This window comes from Rutilus rutilus, assembly GCF_951802725.1.
Source record: "Rutilus rutilus genome assembly, chromosome: 7".
Lineage (NCBI taxonomy): Eukaryota > Metazoa > Chordata > Actinopteri > Cypriniformes > Leuciscidae > Rutilus > Rutilus rutilus.
Window position 1 is genome coordinate 8,823,597 of NC_140221.1, and position 18,045 is coordinate 8,841,641.

Below are 18,045 nucleotides of genomic sequence, written 5' to 3' on the forward strand. Positions count from 1 at the left end.
TCCTGTTGTGGATTTTGTTTTACATTATTTACTTCAGTGTTTTGTTAGTTTTCTTCTTTTAATAGTGCTTCACCTTCTGAGAATAGTCTTCTCTATATAAAGAATATCGCCTTCTGTTCTTTCTCCTCTACCCTAGACAGAGGAGTTCGTAACAGTCATCATGAAATCAAAATGGACAATTTTTTCATTTTATGGCATATTACAGTGTTTATTATAAACAATTCATCTGTGCAGCACATTATAATTTTAATTCATGTGCCTCGTAATCTTTAATCAAAATAACTTCTCCTCTCTCTTGTATAGTGACATCTCTTCTCTGATGACGGGTTTATTGGCTCGAGGGCAGGACATCCTTTCACTCACAAGACATCACAGCAAAAGCAAATTAAATTATCCAACAATCAAATCAATTCCCCATATACTAAATCACTTTTTCTACATTTTGTTTTTGTTCAAGAAGCCGTTTCACTCTGACATCCGTCATGATAAGGAAGAAAACACAATCTCAAATTCTGTTTCATGCTGACTTAAAAATTGCTGTCAGCGCCTTTTCACTTTTTGCAGTGCACTTCCATCCACTTTTGCACCCTGATTTTTAACCACATATAATTTTTCTTTTACAAACTGCACACTGTAGCTTGCAGCAGTCTTGTGCCACGGCTCTATTTTAACTGCTTGATATCACCGAGGAGGCCAAGATGTAATAAAAACTCTGTCAGGGGAGAGGGCAGGAAGAGATAATTACAGCACGCTCTACTTTCCCCTGTCCATAGTGAGTTGTGTACTGTAATTAAAACATGAGTTCTAGAGGAACTCTTTCACTGCCAACAAAGAGCACTCTGTGGGAAGAATGGGATGTCAGATAAATAACCCACTGGTAAAATGTCTGTTTGACCAAGGCATGTTAAAAACCAAAAAGGGTTTGGCTGATTAGCATGTTCTAGTTAGCCCCTGCTGGTACATGTTGGAATTACAATAATTGGCAGAAAACATTAAATGTTATCACGCCGAATTGGTAAACCATTCAGTGGCTGAATTGTGGGGGCCCTCAGGGGAGGTCATAATGGGCCCTCCAAAGCCTCTAGGACCCCTGTACACAGTCCCTCTTTCCCTCCCACTAGCGACGACAGATTCATTATATTTATAATCACTCTCTATTTGTAAACTATTCTAATCTATTCTTTCAGAGTAAAAGTCTTTTAAATAAAGACTGAAAGAGCTGTCGGAAGCTTAATGTTGGGAACTCTGAAGTGCGTTCGTGCTGTACTTAATTTATAGCCTATGTTTAGCTTTTTACTTCTGCCAATTGTATGTATGCTTCACAATTCATAAAAATTGTGTTTTATTTGTGAAGGTTATCATGAAGAACAAAAGTTGTACGAATCATACACTTTTGTTGGTTACAGAGCTTATTTTCTGAAACAACTCAAAAGCCAATGGAAAATTCTATTGGGTTTTTGTCGAGGGAACCACGGTGATGCTAACTTCCTGGTTGGCCTTTAAATTCATCGTAAAAAAATGTCATCACTGCAGCACCCCATTGTTTGCTATTTTGTAGCGTAAATAATGTGAGTTGTGTGCTCACACTAAAAAACGCAGTGAATGTGATTTCACCAAGAACAACATGTTCCTGGATCAACATCTTTGTTGATCCTGGAACAACATTCCAATCAGATTTGAGAGACAAGTTAGCAGTTTATTAGTTTACGTCAAGTTTAAGCTTACAGCCAGGTTTAGCTGCTTCTGCATCAGTGTTATTCACCTATCATTTCCCTCTCATTTTGGGATCACTTATGGGTAGGGTTTTCGGACTGGAATGTTTGAATGTTCAAAATAAGTTGATTCAGGAACATGTCTTTCTTGGCAAAATAACTTATATATTTTTAAAGTCTTTTAAAGATGGCACATTTCAAATTGTGTACTTCTGTTGTTTCCAAACACCTGCCATTGAAATGAATGGGAATGACAACAGAGCTTTCTACAGGTATTATAGACCTCCTTGTTTAAAACATTGAGCAATAAGGTCAAGAATGCTTTCCAGTGGCATTTGCATTACATTTATCTATATGCATCTGGCAGATGCTTTTATCCAAAGTGACTTACAGCGCATCTGCGCTATACATTTTATCTGTATGTGACCTTAGCATCGCTAATGCCATGCGGCATGCGCTTCTAGTTGCGCTACAAGAACACGAGGTAAAAATTATGTATTTTACCATCAGATGATGTGATACAGATAGACAGGTACAGAAAAACAAATGCACCAAAAAGATTTGCACAGGCAGGACAGCATGCAAGGAGTGCTTTTGAGCAAATTCATTTTTAATGAGCATCTGTGCTATTTGAAAGCTACAGTCTCACTGTTTGAAAGATTGATTAAGCTTTGGGAATACTACTTGAATTATATGGCTCTGACACAAGCTGTCTGGAAATACAAACAATATTCTCTGTCTATTGAAAAAACATAAATTCAAATTATTGGACAGAAAACTTCCTCACATAATAACCTAGAATACTGTCTAACACTTGATGGCTGCTCTGTCAAGTCTTCGTCGTCAGTTAGGAACCTGGGTGTGCTCTTTGATACCAACCTTTCATTTGAAAGTCACGTGTCTAGTATCTGTACCGCATTTTTCCATCTTAAAAATATATCTAAATTACGTCATATGCTCTCATTGACAAATGCGGAACAATTAGTTCATGCGTTCATGACAACAAGGCTAGATTATTGTAATGCTCTACTGGGTGGTTGCCCTGCACGCATAATAAACAAACTACAGCTGGTCCGAAACGCAGCAGCTAGAGTTCTTACTAGAAGCAGAAAGTATAACCATATTAGCCCAGTTCTGTCAACACTGAATTGGCTCCCTATTAAACATTGTATTAATTTTTAAATATTGCTGATTACTTACAAAGCACTAAATGGTTTAGCTCCGTTTTTGGGGATAATTCTGGGGATATCTAATTTGATTTTATCAATAAATTCCACTAGAAACAAACCTTGTTGTATTATTTTAATTTAATACTGTGAAGCTGCTTTGATGCGATCTGTATTGTGAAAAGCGCTATACAAATATACTTGACTTGACTTGACTCCGCAGTACTTGAGCGAGCTCTTAACGCATTATAGTCCTTCACATCTATTGCGATCTCAAAATTCCGGCCAGTTGATAATACCTAGAATATCAAAATCGACTGCTGGCGGTAGATCCTTTTCCTATTTAGCACCAAAACTTCCTAACATTGTCCGGGAAGCAGACACACTCTGTCAGTTCAAAGCTAGACTAAAAACACATCTCTTTGACCTAGCATACACATAACATATTATAGACTTCTATAATTCTATGCAGCCTGCATAGATTAGGTCAGCTCGAACCGGGAACACTTCCCATAAATCCTGATGTACTCGTTACATCATAAGAAGAATGGCGTCTACGCTAATATTAGTCTCTCTGTTTATCCCGAGGTTTACCGCAGTCCGCCGGATCCAGGCCGTATCCAGATCTGATGAAGGACCTGCGCCTGGACACGACGACAATGCAGTCCTGAAGTGTAAACCAGTCTCTCCCCTGTGAAGGCCTCCCTTCCCTCCCTTTACCTCTCTACAGATAAAGCGTTGTCGGGATAATTTCGGTTTGCGTGGCTACGCGGAAGCTATAAAAATTCTGTATTATAAATTTTAAGGCCAGACAAGTAGTTTGTTGAGGGTTGGTTTGTAGGGAAGGACTACCTCCGCGTATATATTCAAATGGGCATACCTATAGACTGAACTCGTAATACGCATGTGCACGCCATCAGTGTTCTCACGGGTTCGCGTTTTTTTAAAGTTTGCGCAGAAAGAACTTAAGGGTTTTCTGTTAAAACGGTGTCGTGTTTGCTAAGTTAATAACTAATGATCGTTGCGACAGAAGTGAATCAATCAAAACTAACTTTAGCTGGACAATAACTTTATTCTAGAGCTGCTACAAAGCCAAAACAATCTCTGTTACTTTAATTTCCTATTATCAATGTAAAGCCGCTTTGGAACAATCTACATTGTTAAAACTGCTATATAAAAGAAGATGACTTGACTTGACTTGTCTATTGCACAGCTTGCATATTTGTGATGTAAACCACATCTCTTGATTAATTCTTCCATCAGCGGCAATTAACATTTCTGGACCCATTAAGAGGCTTTAATTACTATACTGACATTTAAATTGTAATAATTACATTTGATACAATGCATTTATTGTGTACATACATGTTTTACATTGTACATACATTTTAAAAATTCAAACGCAATAAGCAGCAAAAAATAACTAATTTGAGTACTGAGAGGCTGCATTATGTGCGCGCAATTAAATGAGGTGCACAAAATCTGTGGGAATGAGTAAAATTATGCGTAATACATGCAATCCCACGCCGAAATTCAAGCCCTGTAACACCAACAATATTTATCCAGAGCAAATGAAACGGGTTTGTGAGTCAACTCACTGTTGGAGAGATGAGAGAAAAGCGTAGCTGGTATCGTATATTCTGTGGAAAATTAGTATTGGAAGCGGTTCAGATATTTCAGTATCAATATGCATGCGAAAAATTTATATTTTTGACAACACTACATTGCACTTAGTTTATTATTTCAGATGCCTTTTTAAAAGACTACAATTGAAAAATGAATATATTATAAAATTTAACCCGCCAAAGTGGCTAGTAGGAGGGATTGCGTTACACACCACTGATGCAATCCACCCGCATTTGTCGGGTTGGCGGGTGTTAATGTCAAGCCATGCCTGCATGTAATTACAGCTGTAATTAATTTCTGTAATTACATGTATAATTACATTGTTGACACTTCCCTTAACCCACCCTTAAACCTACACACACACCACGACACCTGTCCCTAACCTTACCAGTATCCCACCACAATAGCAGCAAAAGTGTTTTGCAATACAAAATGAGCACAATAAGTACATCGCATCAAACAATTTATTTTAAATGTAAGTATAAAGACACCTAATATAAAGTGGTACCACATTTTTATCACCCTCAAAACAGAAATGCCAATAATAAGGCATATATAACAATAAGTGAACACAGAGAGCCAGTATGTGGAACTTAATTTGCTTTATTAAACAGGCATAAACAAAATTTATGCTAGAAAAAAACATTGACGTTTAGTAAATGCATATACTTGTATATTGTAAGATTCAGTACAGCCAAAGAAGTAAAGCACAACTTCAAACAAATGTAGCCTTGCTTGAAGCAACAAGAAAAACTCTTTAGATTTGAAAGCTGACAGATCACAAACAAATTTCTATCTAAAATGAATTGAATATATAATGTCATGCTGTGAAACTGTTTCAAGTCAGAAACAGCCACTCAAATGCTAAAGGAAGAAGAGGAACGTGTGAAAGAGTCTGCTAGTCAGGTGGCAAAATCTGCATGTAGTTTGGACGTTGATGCTTTCATATCCTACACTGAAGGGTTCTTTTTAAACAAAAGAGCTCTGGTTATTGCAGTGATGTGCTATCGGGCGGTGGTGATGGTGCTCCTCTTAGCTACTTCTGCTCTCGTTGTTTCTGAAATAGATGACAAATTGTTTTTGTTTTGCACAAAACTCCTGAAAGATGGTTATGAAAAACTGACATATACAAATTACTGTATTGTGTTCCTGTGCATAAAACAGACTTGCTAAATTCAAACCAAAAAATGACAAAATCGTTTCATTTGAATCTTTTTCAAAATTATTTCATAAAAGTCTAACTCTGTCAAAATTCTGTAGCTATAGCTGTCTTTTTTATGTAAAACATATGGGGCATTACCATACGTAGGCAATACAACTGAGAAGGGTGCTTACATGAGATTAAATGGGTACCATCTGTATTATTGCTTAGCAACAAGCAATTAAGGCGTTATTGCTAGGATACCATTTTAACCATACTGATGTCTGCTAGGGAAATACTGATTCCAGACAGAAACGACTGTGTAGAGTTTATGATAACAATAGTTCCAAAGAACCTTTAATGTTTATTGTTCTTTCAATACATGATGGATTAAGATCATTTAAGACTGATTGGGATTTCGATCTGCCTTAATTTCCCAGTAGTGACAAAATCACATATACATTCAACATTTAATGGATTTAGAAATTACACTAAGATTACAGTTGTATTTCTGTCTGCCATGCTCTTTATGGACACTTTTAAACTTGTTGTAGGGCTTGTTCTGTTTCTAAGTAAGATATTTAATCAGTGGTGCAAATAGTATTTATACACATAAAAAGGTTTAGGGACCAAACATAAAAGATGTCTCGAGATAAACATGTTCATGTTATGGAAGCTTGTTTCTGCCACAGAATAAAAATAAAAAGTTTAGATCTCACAATTCGGACTTTTTTCCCTCACAATTGCAAGCTTACATCTTGCAATTCTGACTTTTTTCTCAGATTTGCAAGATATAAACTCGCAATTGCGAATTATAAAGTCAGAATTGCGTGATATGACCGTATATATACTCATCCCCTATCCATTCTCACTGTCTTGTCTCGTTAAGAGCTTGACCTACATGCTTAGCGTGTTTTCTTCTTCATCTCCTAAAGGAGTTTTGGTATTGTTTTGTTATTGTGGACTGAGCTATTACTGCGTTCGACTTACCTTCGTCATCATTTGTACTCCTGTATATTTGCTTTGTCTGAAATAAGTTTGCTCTATAAGACTTCCCCTATTGTCTTGTTCCTCGTCTGACAGTTATAAAGTCAGAATTGGGAGATATAAAGTTGCAATTGCGAGTTTATATCTCAAAATTCGGACTTTTTCTTAAGACTTAATTTCACACAATTCTGACTTTATAATTTGCAATTGGGACTTATCACCCAATTCTGACTTTATTTTGCAACTGTGACTATACCTCACAGTTGCGAGTTTATATCACGCAATTCTGAGAAAAAAAAAGTCCGAATTGTGATATAAAAAGCTGCAATTACCTTTTTTTTATTATTATTCAGTGGCAGAAACAAGTTTTCATTTCATGTGGTAACCATGTTATAAATGAAAAAAATTATGATGGGCCATTGAGATATTGAAAATCAATGCGTACCCAAGGTGGTAATGTGGCTATAATGCAAAGCAGACCAATCATAAAGATAGAAAGATTAGTAGTGATTTAAGAATATTTTATTATGTGTAATTTACAGATGTAACCAGGCACTGAATCTAATCTGTAATTCAAAGTAATTTATATAATATGTAAAATATTTAATTTAGTAAATGAGTACTTTGTGTGGTACTTTGTATAGTCTTTTTGTTGTGGTTTTAGTAAAGTCACCCTTGGCAAATGTATTTTGATGTACTGCCCATGCTGCTTACCTCCTCTCTAGGCTTGTCATCCTTCATTTTCTTCCTGGTCATGTGACCTCGAAAACCAGCTTGAATCTTAGCAGCAGCTTTGTTTGCAGCTGGGTCATCAAGGGGAATGTCCATGATGTCCTCATCTTGCGGCTGAGTGCATCCTTCCTGCAGTTCAGATAAAATACAGTCAGCCATTTTAGCTATGACTACAGTACATGGCAGAAGAACAGTTACAGATCCTTGTCAAGATCTTCACTAGAGTGTCAACAAACTTTCACACTTTGTAATACCCCATAAGACCAATCTGTATCAAGAACACTAAGTGTAAAATGACTGCAGATTGCAAATCAATTATCTAAGTAATTTACAAAAGGATCCCAATAAGCTTTCTGCATTAAGCCTTAAAGAGGTTGTGAATGAATTTTAATTAATCAACTAACATTTGTTTTTCTTGCAGGAACAACATTCATATGCTTTAATGTTTCCAAACTCTTTGGGGAAAAACTTGTGACTTTGAGTGTATGTCTGTGTGTTATTAATAACAGAAAGGGGAACTGAAACTAGACATGACTAGTTCGCAAAAACCTTGTGATAAGTAATCAGAGTTTGCTTATGCCAGTGACAGAGGGAAAAGGTTGGGCTTTTGAACCAATTGAACCAATCATATTGAAGGTGACATGTTAGTCTTATTTGTTTTCTTGATTCTATAAAAACTGTTGTATATGTGTTTTTCGGTGGGATTCTCAATGGAATTTGTCTGAGATCCTCCGGCCTTGCTTCTTGGGAGAGATTCCCTGAGAACTGCTCGGGAAGATCTCCTGGCCGTGATTAAAGCATTTAAAGGACAATTGCAGATCTTTTTGTCGATTTATTCCTGCGCAGGAAGCTAGTTTAGGGAAGCAAGTTAGTTAGAAACTCGGCCAGTTGTCGACTGAAGACGCAAGAGCCAGAGAGTTAAGGTATTGGTGTCGAGTGAAGACGCCAGAGATATTAAGATCAGTAGGGTGTCGAGTGCAGACGCCCCAGGTAGTTAGGTTTAGGGAAAAGTGTCCACGACAAGGTTCAGTGATTCTACGTCAGTGGTTCCTCTATTAACCCCATTATAATGGAAAAGCTTTGAGGCAGCCTATAAATATATATTGAAGTTGTATTAATCTTGAATACACAATAGGATATTCGGAAGGTGCTTAGAGGTTCTTCAACCCGATCTCATGAGAAAATGTAGCTATTTTACAAGGTGGTACTAACTGTATGAATTAGTACAATGTCATTTTAAATGTATGATTTTTAGAAAAAAAAGTAACCTTGGATGTTCATCCCCAAACCTAACTGTCAGGGCAACTGTAAGCAGGTGAAATTGTATGAATTTAAATATATATATTGTATATATGAAGATAATTTAAGATTGATTAGGATTTTGATCTGCCTTAATTTCCCAGGAGTGGCAAAATCACATATACATTCAGCCTTACTGTTTTAGTTTTGTTTTTACTTTTTTTTCCACCAAAATGTAAAATAATATAAATTGCAATTATACAAATTGTGTTGATTCTTCTAAAGATTGTGGTGGAATGTGTATCTTTTCACTTTTGCAGTGTTGTTTGCTGGGGTGCCTAATGGTGAAGTATTGTTACAGTCATGTCAAAACCTAAAGGCAGCATTCTGTTGCTCCCAAAGGAATTGTTTAATGGCACTCTCACCAACCCAGTTTTTGGTGAACGTCCCATTAAACAATTCCTTTGGGAGCGACAGAGCACCAGCTTTAGCTTTTGATATTGGTAAATATGTTGTCATGCACCTGTTTGAGTTATTTCTGGATGAGTGTGCTTATCCATCATTTAATTAGCCTAATATAATCTTTTGATAATACTGGTACATATTATTTAAAACAGAATCAGCAACTGTAAAATGAAACAAATAAAACTCATGTCTTCATGTGGAACATAAAATAAGTTAATTTGATATTTTTTGTCCATATAATGGAAGTCACTGGTAATCAAAACAGTTAGGAATCTTCACAATATCTCTGTAACCTTAACTATACCTTTAATACTATTCCATTAATTAGGTTTCTCTCTCTATAATCTTTTCTCTTTCTCTCAGAATCCAAATACTTAAAATACACAGTATCTCAAAGGTAAGTCATTATGTTTAGGGGAATGCACATTCTTTCTGTTTGATTTCTTTGATTCTTTTATTCTCCTCATCCAGTCGGATACAAGCTGTCAGCGGTCCCTCGCGAGCCTCAAGTTTCCGACAGCTCGACTAATTTTCCCTGCCTGCTGGGGGTGCATCACCGTAAAGGGACTGAAGCTGAAAGCATTCAGAGCTTCACAGGCTAACAGTGTGAATATCCAGCTGAGTGGGGTGGAAGCTTGATACTCCTCTGAGGTTTCAGCACTATTATGCAGGGATAAACAATAATCTATTATACAACAAACAAGGACCAAAGGGCTCACCGTGATCATGCCCCAAAAAAGCCCTTCATGTCTCAAAAAAACAAACAACAACTTTCTATCTACATGCTCTTAAATGTGCAATACCAAAGATAAGCAATAACTACATTTATATGACTTCTAAAAATGTTCCTCACAACAGAGCTTTCTCAAGCATGATGGGCGCTGATCCTGAGACCAATTGTCAATCAAGGAACATCTTGTGTGAACTTTACTTGTGAGTGCCATCAGTTTGGAACATGACCATCTGTCTCATCAGTCACAGCGACATCTTCCAAATTATACACAGATAATTGCTGTTTCTAGAAAGTTCTAGACCCTCCTACAAACACACAACTCCAAGCCCACGCAATAGATGACTTGTGTAACAAAGACTGCTTGTACTCCAGCTGTACATGGAGATAAAACAAATGGGAAGGAACAATTTGACCAACTGTACATTAACCAGCTTTCAGTCTCTATCTTATTTACCACTTTAATCAACATGTAATGTGGAAATAGTAGAACTGTACTTGTGTTTGAGCTTGTACAAATGAAGTGCTCTAAGACCAGATGTCAAACCCTTCTCGCCACAAACAACTGCATACACTGCACATATCCTTAACATACACATAATATACACATAACCACATTTAAGTCCTTTCATACAGTGAATAGCCTGATAAGTGTCATTCTCTGTACTGTGAATATATGAACAAATTTAAAACAAAACATGACCAGTCATCAATGTTGCCTTAAACTTTAAAACTGTTTTAATATTCCTCAAATATTCTTAGGCTATTAGTGGTGCTTCCTCTGCCAGGACATTGATACCATTGAAACATTTTTAAAATACTCCTACCCACCTACAGCAGGTTCTCTGTTAAATCATGCTGAGTCAATAGTCACTTAGATAATGGTCGGTTTAAGCGAATTAATCAGACTGTAATCATAATGCAGATTTTTCATTCATTTTCAAATGTAATATTTTAAAGTAATTGGAGTCAAGCAAATCCTAAAATATACAGTAAATCCTAAAATCAATCAATCAATCAACTCAACCAAGTTGGTATAGTTCATGCTGGATTATGTATCAACTCACGACATTTACAGTTCAATTTTACCTTAACTGTGGAGAAAATGTTGAAAATGTCTTAGAAATGCATAATTCATAAGTTTTTTTTAAGCTGTACAAACATAAACACGGACTACACTTACGTTTCGACAGTCCATAGCGATTTGAGATGACAGGTTTGAGTAGTTTGAGATTTGTTGTCCAGTTAAACTATGATTGAAGAATATATCGGTAAAGATGTGGTCTCTCTCTCTTTCAGTGTGTTGAGCTCTCTGTATGTGCTCTGACAGTCTGTAGATGATGATCAGCTGAATGGACCAATCAGAACGCGTGATATTCCCCATCACACGCAACCATTTATCGCCTTTCTTCATCTGGGCTTTCGTGCCGATTGTTATAGATGAAATATTTTTACAGTATTCACTTTGTATTGTAGCCTACGTATTTATATATATATAACACGTACAATAGAAAGTGAAAACATTCTATAAACTTGATTTCGATGTTTTTTTTTACTCTTAAAAATAACGTAGGTTCTGCCTAAACCAGTAAGCAACCAGTTTAAGAAGCCTTGACAAGATTTGTCATTTTGTTTAACTTATTTATTTTGTGGCAAATATTATAATGAACACATTTTACTTGATAACGTCCATAAATTTTTTTTTTTTTTTTTTTTTTTTTTTCAGTAGGCTATGTGTCACAAATGTTCCCATCCTATGATATAACCTTATAGTCCCTTTTGAACTTTCTGTTGAATATAAGTAACTTTGCAACTACATGTCAAGTAAATCTCATTCGAGTATTAGACTGTCTGCCTAATATATGCTTACAGTTTATTATGATGGTCCCATTGGTCCCCCAACAGACATTCTACTAACTATAAGTAACTTTGCAAGAAAATGTCAACTTATTCTAACCCTAACCCTACCACTCTAGGCTAATACTCTACTAATAGTCTAATGAGAGTTAGTATAGATGTGGGTGCAACATTAGTTAACAGAATGTGTTCCATCAAAATAAAGTGAAAGCCTAATTCATATTTATTTTGTTTGTTTTTTAAAGACATAAAAGGCCACTTAAATGTGTTTGCCTGCTTAAAGAGAGTACACTTTCATGTTTCTTAACACACCAAAACAAAGCACATCTAACATACTGGTAACACATAACAATAAGGTTTAATTATTAGTTAACTGCATTAGTTAACATTAACTAATAATGAACTGCACTTCTACAGCATTTATTAATCTTTGTTAATTTCAGCATTTACTAATACGTTATTAAAATCAAAAGTTGTATTAGTTAACTTTAGTTAATGCGCCGTGAACTAACGTGAACAAACAATAAACAACTGTATTTTTATTAACCAGAGTTAACAAAGATTAACAAACACAGTAAAATATGTATTGCTCATGGTTAGTTAATGTTAGTTAATACATTAACTAATATAAACATATGAAACATTATTGTTAAGTGTTACCAACGTACGTGGTTATAATTTGTGTTATTTGTTCTTACATTTTAAGTTAATATTTTTTAAATGTACTACATTTCAACTTCATTATTTCAAAAGTAATTACAAATATACCGAAATACATGACATACAGTCTTAGTATATTACCAGAAATACTTGTCAGTACATTTAGCAGTACACTAATATCGAAGACAATAGACTTAATTATTGAAATTAAATATAAAGACGTATTCTACTAGAATACATATAGCGATGTATAAGTCCTACTTAATTGGGCAAAAAAGCCCTTTTAAGTTCAAATAATTGCATTTAGTATAAATTTAAACTATAATACATTTTCATTTAATTTTAAATAACATGCACATGTGTCTGAAAACAACACAATAAGTTCAGTGTCAGTATTGTTGCTGTAATAAGTAGCTACTCTTTTTTTTTAAGTATGCAAAAGTGTAGCCATAAATCTTTTTTTATGAGGGAATCTACAACTTATCCCTAAACTTTGTAAATAAATGTACAAAAGTGCTGTTGTTACAACCTTTACCACTACAAGATGGGTTGTAAAACCAATGCAAAACATTTTAAAAGATGTTTTATACATTTTAAACATTTTACTTTAAAAAGGAGAAACAATTATGAAACATTTTAATGAAAAATAGCATATTCAATTTGAAAACAAATATATAAATCATAAGCCAACAACTCTAAAAACACAACAGACAGCGTGGGTGTGTGTTAGTCACCCTCACAGTTGTGTGAAATCAAGCCTACTGTATACTGTATACACTTTCCTATTCTGTGCACCCATTGAGGATCCAGCAGATAAAGTAGAAAGTGTTAAAACCCTCACAGTCTGGTCAAATAAGATATTTGTAGTTGTGTTTTGATGTAAATGAACAGCTTGTGTACAATATATGTTATATAAGAAATTGAACGAGAGAACCCGATGATTCAGATGTTACCAGTTCTGTCATTCAACATCCACTAGCATGAGTGCAAATCATATTATAAATCTGATGTGAAATGATACTTTCTTACCTCAAATAATTTTTTGTAAATATATATTTTTAACTCTGTGATGGCGAAGCTGAATTTTCAGCATCATTACTCCAATCTTCAGTGTCACAAGATCCTTCAGTAAATCATTCTAATATGCTGACTTGCTGCTCAAGAAACATTTCTTATCATTGTTGAAAACAGTATTGCTGTAGAAAGTAATACATTTTGCAGGATTCTTTGATGAATAGAAAATTCAAAAGAACAGCATGTGAATCATCAGTGTGCCATGGCACCACCACAGTTAAAACATTTATACTAGCCTTAATCTGTAGGTCGCAGCCTAATATGTTATTCTATGCTGACAGGTTAAAATGAATAAAGCTGATGTCTCATGCATGCAGACTCTCAAATTACGTGCTTAATTTCAGTTACACTTCAACTTCAGTACAACCTCTGTTGCACTTTGATTAAATGAGAGTCTCATATTTTTTTCTTATACAAGCACGCTTCCTCTTTTATACATTTTTAAATATTTAATATATAATTCAAAATACTTAATAACTTATTATATTTTGCCACAATGCATTTATAACAATGAAAACATGATTTTTTTTGTTACCACAGCATCTTTATGTATTAACATTTACATAACTGTCATTGTTTCCAGCTATTTGTGTCCTTTAAATACATTGTGTAAAATAGCAAGTCAAGCATTACATGCTTTAAGGCTGATTTGTCTTTGAGAAGGTGGCAGGCATGTCAAGCCAGAATCCTTCAGGCACACATACAGCCATGTTTATATGCTGACACTTTTTCATGCAAGCTCATGTCACAGGCCCCAATGGATACAAGCCAATCTGTCTGTAAAGATGAATGCTGAATGTTTAATGCTAAATGAATGCTCATTCAAGTGTCATTTCATCACATCCTAGATTAATTTTGATTAAAGAAGCATCAATCAAGGATTAACAAGGCAAATAACTTGGTAATCAACATGTCACTCTGTATTTTAAAACCTTTGTGTTGTTGTATTTATTTTGTCAATTATCTGACATGCTGATTTGACATTGCACATATTAACACGCACATGCGTAAACACACTGTGCATTTTGAATTAGTGACAGAAATGATGTGCAAAGCACAGTGATTTTTTTTTTTCTAGCTTGGTTAGGTCTGAAAGAACTTAAATACACATCTTATACCCACGCTGATCTCAAAATAAATAAATTACACTGTAGTCCATAAAAGAATAGGGCTAACGTTAATATGAAGAGTTGATTTTTCAGTTGTTTTACCCATATTTTGAGTTATGCAGGGTCAAATGTCTGTACATAACCAGTTACATTTTTTTTTATATATATATTTTTTCAACTTATACGTTAAATTTCATGTGGATTAATATGTTGATATTTTTATTCTTAATTTTGCACTTTTATTGTTAAAAGTTAATGTTATTTAAACATCAATCATCAAGTACTTCATACCTCATTTCTTTAAAATTGGGTTTAGTCATATTCATGAGTATACTGCCATCCAGTGGTGCTGTTATGAAAAATAACAATAAAAAACAATGACTTCTTATTTTTGGGATATACAATATAAAATAGCCCATATGTCAGAATGTATGGCATCTGCTAGTGTGAAAGATTAGTCTGGGACCACTAATGATCATTATTCTTGTCTTATCACCCAAAAATGGATACAAAAAGACTGCAGCCAAGAAGGAAGAAATGATCCTTTGCAGAACCTGTGGGTAAAAGAGTTAGGCACTCAATCAATAATCTAAAATCATCATAAAAACTGTATCCATGATATTTTATGAATGTCCTCTGATCAATGAACTGATTACAATTACATACAGTACCTGACTGATCTACCTTGCCTTTTGGTAATTCACCAGAGAGATCTAAACATATTACAAGATTTCAAGTTGTGAGTTAGTACAGAACTTGATGCGGTACATGCATCATTTAATGAAAAGATATTAGTGTGAATTTCATCATTTAATGCACCATCCTCACCTTCCTTTTGGCTTAATTCAATGCTGAAGTCTGAGAATTCGTGAAGCTTGCTCACAGAACACACATGCCTCCCAAAATCCTCCTGTCTCACCTCAGCGATGATGAGAGTAATATTCCCTGGGTTGTAGTGTACTGAGTATCCAGCTGTGCAGTTGCTGTACTTTTTGTGCTTGATCAGGTGGCAGAGGAGCTGGTTCCTGGGGCTTCTCCACTGCAGGGACAGCTGCTGGATACTTCCTTGAGTCTCATATTCATACTGACACGGCATTTTAATCATCCATCCGAGTGGAGACCAGAGCTTTATGGCGGTGACTGTGACTTATTGGGAACAGATAAGCCCACATATTCAATAAGATTCGTAATAAAAAAATAAAAAATAAAAAAATAAAAAAATATATAATATATAAAAGTGTGCATAGAAAGAAAGTTTTCTAATAAAAATAAATAAATAACAGAGCAATTATACTGTATGTGTATAATACACAGATGTCTAATAGACCTACCTTTTAGAATGAAGTAGAGTAGCAATAATCTCAGTGTTTGGGAAGGCATTTTCATTATCTACTTCAATGACTCATAAAGAATGTCATCTTTTTTAAATGTTTAAAATAAAATCTTTTTCAGTTAATTAAAAAAAAAAAAAAATCTTTTCAGCTTTTTACTCTCCAGCTCTAAACTGTCTTAAAATTGGAGTCACTTTTGTTTTCTGAAGCCTGCCCTTACATAGATGTTTCTATGTTGTATAATTTGATACAGGGTTCTTCCAAAAGGGATAACAATGTGTCTGTGGTGCCCAAAATGATACAAGATATTAAATTACCTCATTCATTTTAGGGGGTTTTATCGTTAAAAAACAGATATAAAGTAAATGTCTTCTATAGCTTGAAAACACATGACGTGAACACATTATCTTTCTCACTTTGGGGCACACACACAGACCCTTTTGCTATTTGTACACATTTTCAAAAACACAGACAGTCATTTCTGTCATAGACTGTACTGCTGACTCTCATTATTTTCAGATTGTGCTCCAGCATTTTCTCTTCTGGAGACTACAATTTCACTATGATTTCACTCATTACACAACACAATAGAGCAGGGACAATCAGACTATATTTGACAAACACCAATGATGGGAAAATAAATTATGCGTAGAAGGATACATTGATACACAGATGTGCAAACATCTGCCCAAACGAAATGAAAAGATTTCCTGTATATATTCATCATGCTGGTGCAGGTTGTGGCCTAACCTAGGATGCTGTTTCCAATGAATATCAAAGTATAAGTGTTAATACCTGTTTGTAAACAAATCACTCTTTTTCAGGTTCTTTTCAGTCAAGTCAAGTCAAGTCAAGTCAAGTCAGCTTTATTTACAATACAGATTGTTTCAAATCAGGAAAATAATGCATCAGCGTTTGTTGGGTGGGGGGACCAGGCTCAGTTCTCCTCTGGCCAACGAAATGCTGGCCAAGTGATGTCTGCTTTTGTTTACAATAAACCATTCTTGAGTCAGCAGTATACAAAACGTCTCGGTTATGTATGTAACCCTCGTTCCCTGAAGGAGGGAACGGAGACGTAGTCGACGTGTCGACTGATTGGGATCGCGCTTAGGGAGCCTGTCATCTTCGAGTATTGTTAAAACGAGCCAATGTACATTGATGTGCGTGAATTGCATCTTGCGCTCTGCCCCGCAGCTCGGGTATAAACACGGAAGCGTATACAGGCACCTCTTGTGTTTCGCTGAGGAGCCAAGCGGAGCCCGGAGTCAGCGGTGGTCCAGCAAAAGTGGTGATGGGACTACGTCTCCGTTCCCTCCTTCAGGAGTTACATACGTAACTGAGATGTTCCCTTTCAGTCGCTCACGTTCGACTGATTGGGATCCCTATTAAAACGCCACTAGTGCTGCCACCTTCCAGTGCCTAGACAAAAGCCACCTGATCCTCCCGCATATTGAGGCGGAGATAAGACAGGGCTTAGGCCAGGAAAGTCACTGCTGTTCCACAAGAGCACTGGGAAAGCGTTAACCTTTCGTTTTAAGGTATACACTGCTGAAGCCACATCCTGCCCGTAGGGAGGTAACAAGTGGAGGATAACACATATGGACTGAGCGAATTACCGGGCAGTACAACATATGGAATGTCACTGAGGTGGCTCCAGCTGATAACAGGGGCGAGACGTAACCGGTCAGTGACGGCAGAGCAGGCTCTGCCAAGGGAAAACACAGGCTCGCCGCAGGGAGCCGTACCGTGGAAGAATACACATATGGGAACGCCGTAGGGATCGCCACATATGGACCCAGCCTAGCACAAGTTCCACCAGTGCAACATATGGACCTAGCCTAGCACAAGTTCCACCAGTGAATACGAGTGGTAGGCCTAGCATCGGACGCTCCGCCACTTTCAACACCGAAGGGGTGTGGAGGAACTCAACATGGTTCGGCTAAAGGGGAACTCAACTGGAGCAAATGGCGCACGTATCCAGTCCATAGGAGGGGAGTGGCGCAGCAAGCCGACACTAGAGCGGTGTTACCGGCTGGTTGAAGCGAGCACACAGGAAGAAACCGGCTCAACACGTAGGCTTTAAAACAGAGCGAACGTGTTAGGTGTCGCCCAGCCTGCAGCTCTACAGATGTCTGTCAGCGAGGGGCCGTGTGCCAGTGCCCAAGAAAAAGAGACACTCCTAGTGGAGTGGGCTCTCAACCCGGGCAGGCAGGGCA

At 36.3% G+C, this 18,045-nt stretch overlaps 1 protein-coding gene across 1 annotated transcript; it reads right to left on the reverse strand.

Moving 5' to 3' along the window:
- Positions 1 to 5,087: 5,087 nt before the first annotated feature.
- nrgna (neurogranin (protein kinase C substrate, RC3) a) lies at positions 5,088 to 11,194 on the reverse strand. The gene is made up of 3 exons (XM_084415512.1): positions 10,982 to 11,194; positions 7,347 to 7,493; positions 5,088 to 5,561 (listed from the first exon to the last, which is right to left on the reverse strand). The coding sequence occupies exons 1-3, from the start codon at positions 11,180 to 11,182 to the stop codon at positions 5,541 to 5,543; spliced, it is 369 nt and encodes a 122-aa protein (XP_084271638.1). The 5' UTR covers positions 11,183 to 11,194; the 3' UTR covers positions 5,088 to 5,540.
- Positions 11,195 to 18,045: the final 6,851 nt, after the last annotated feature.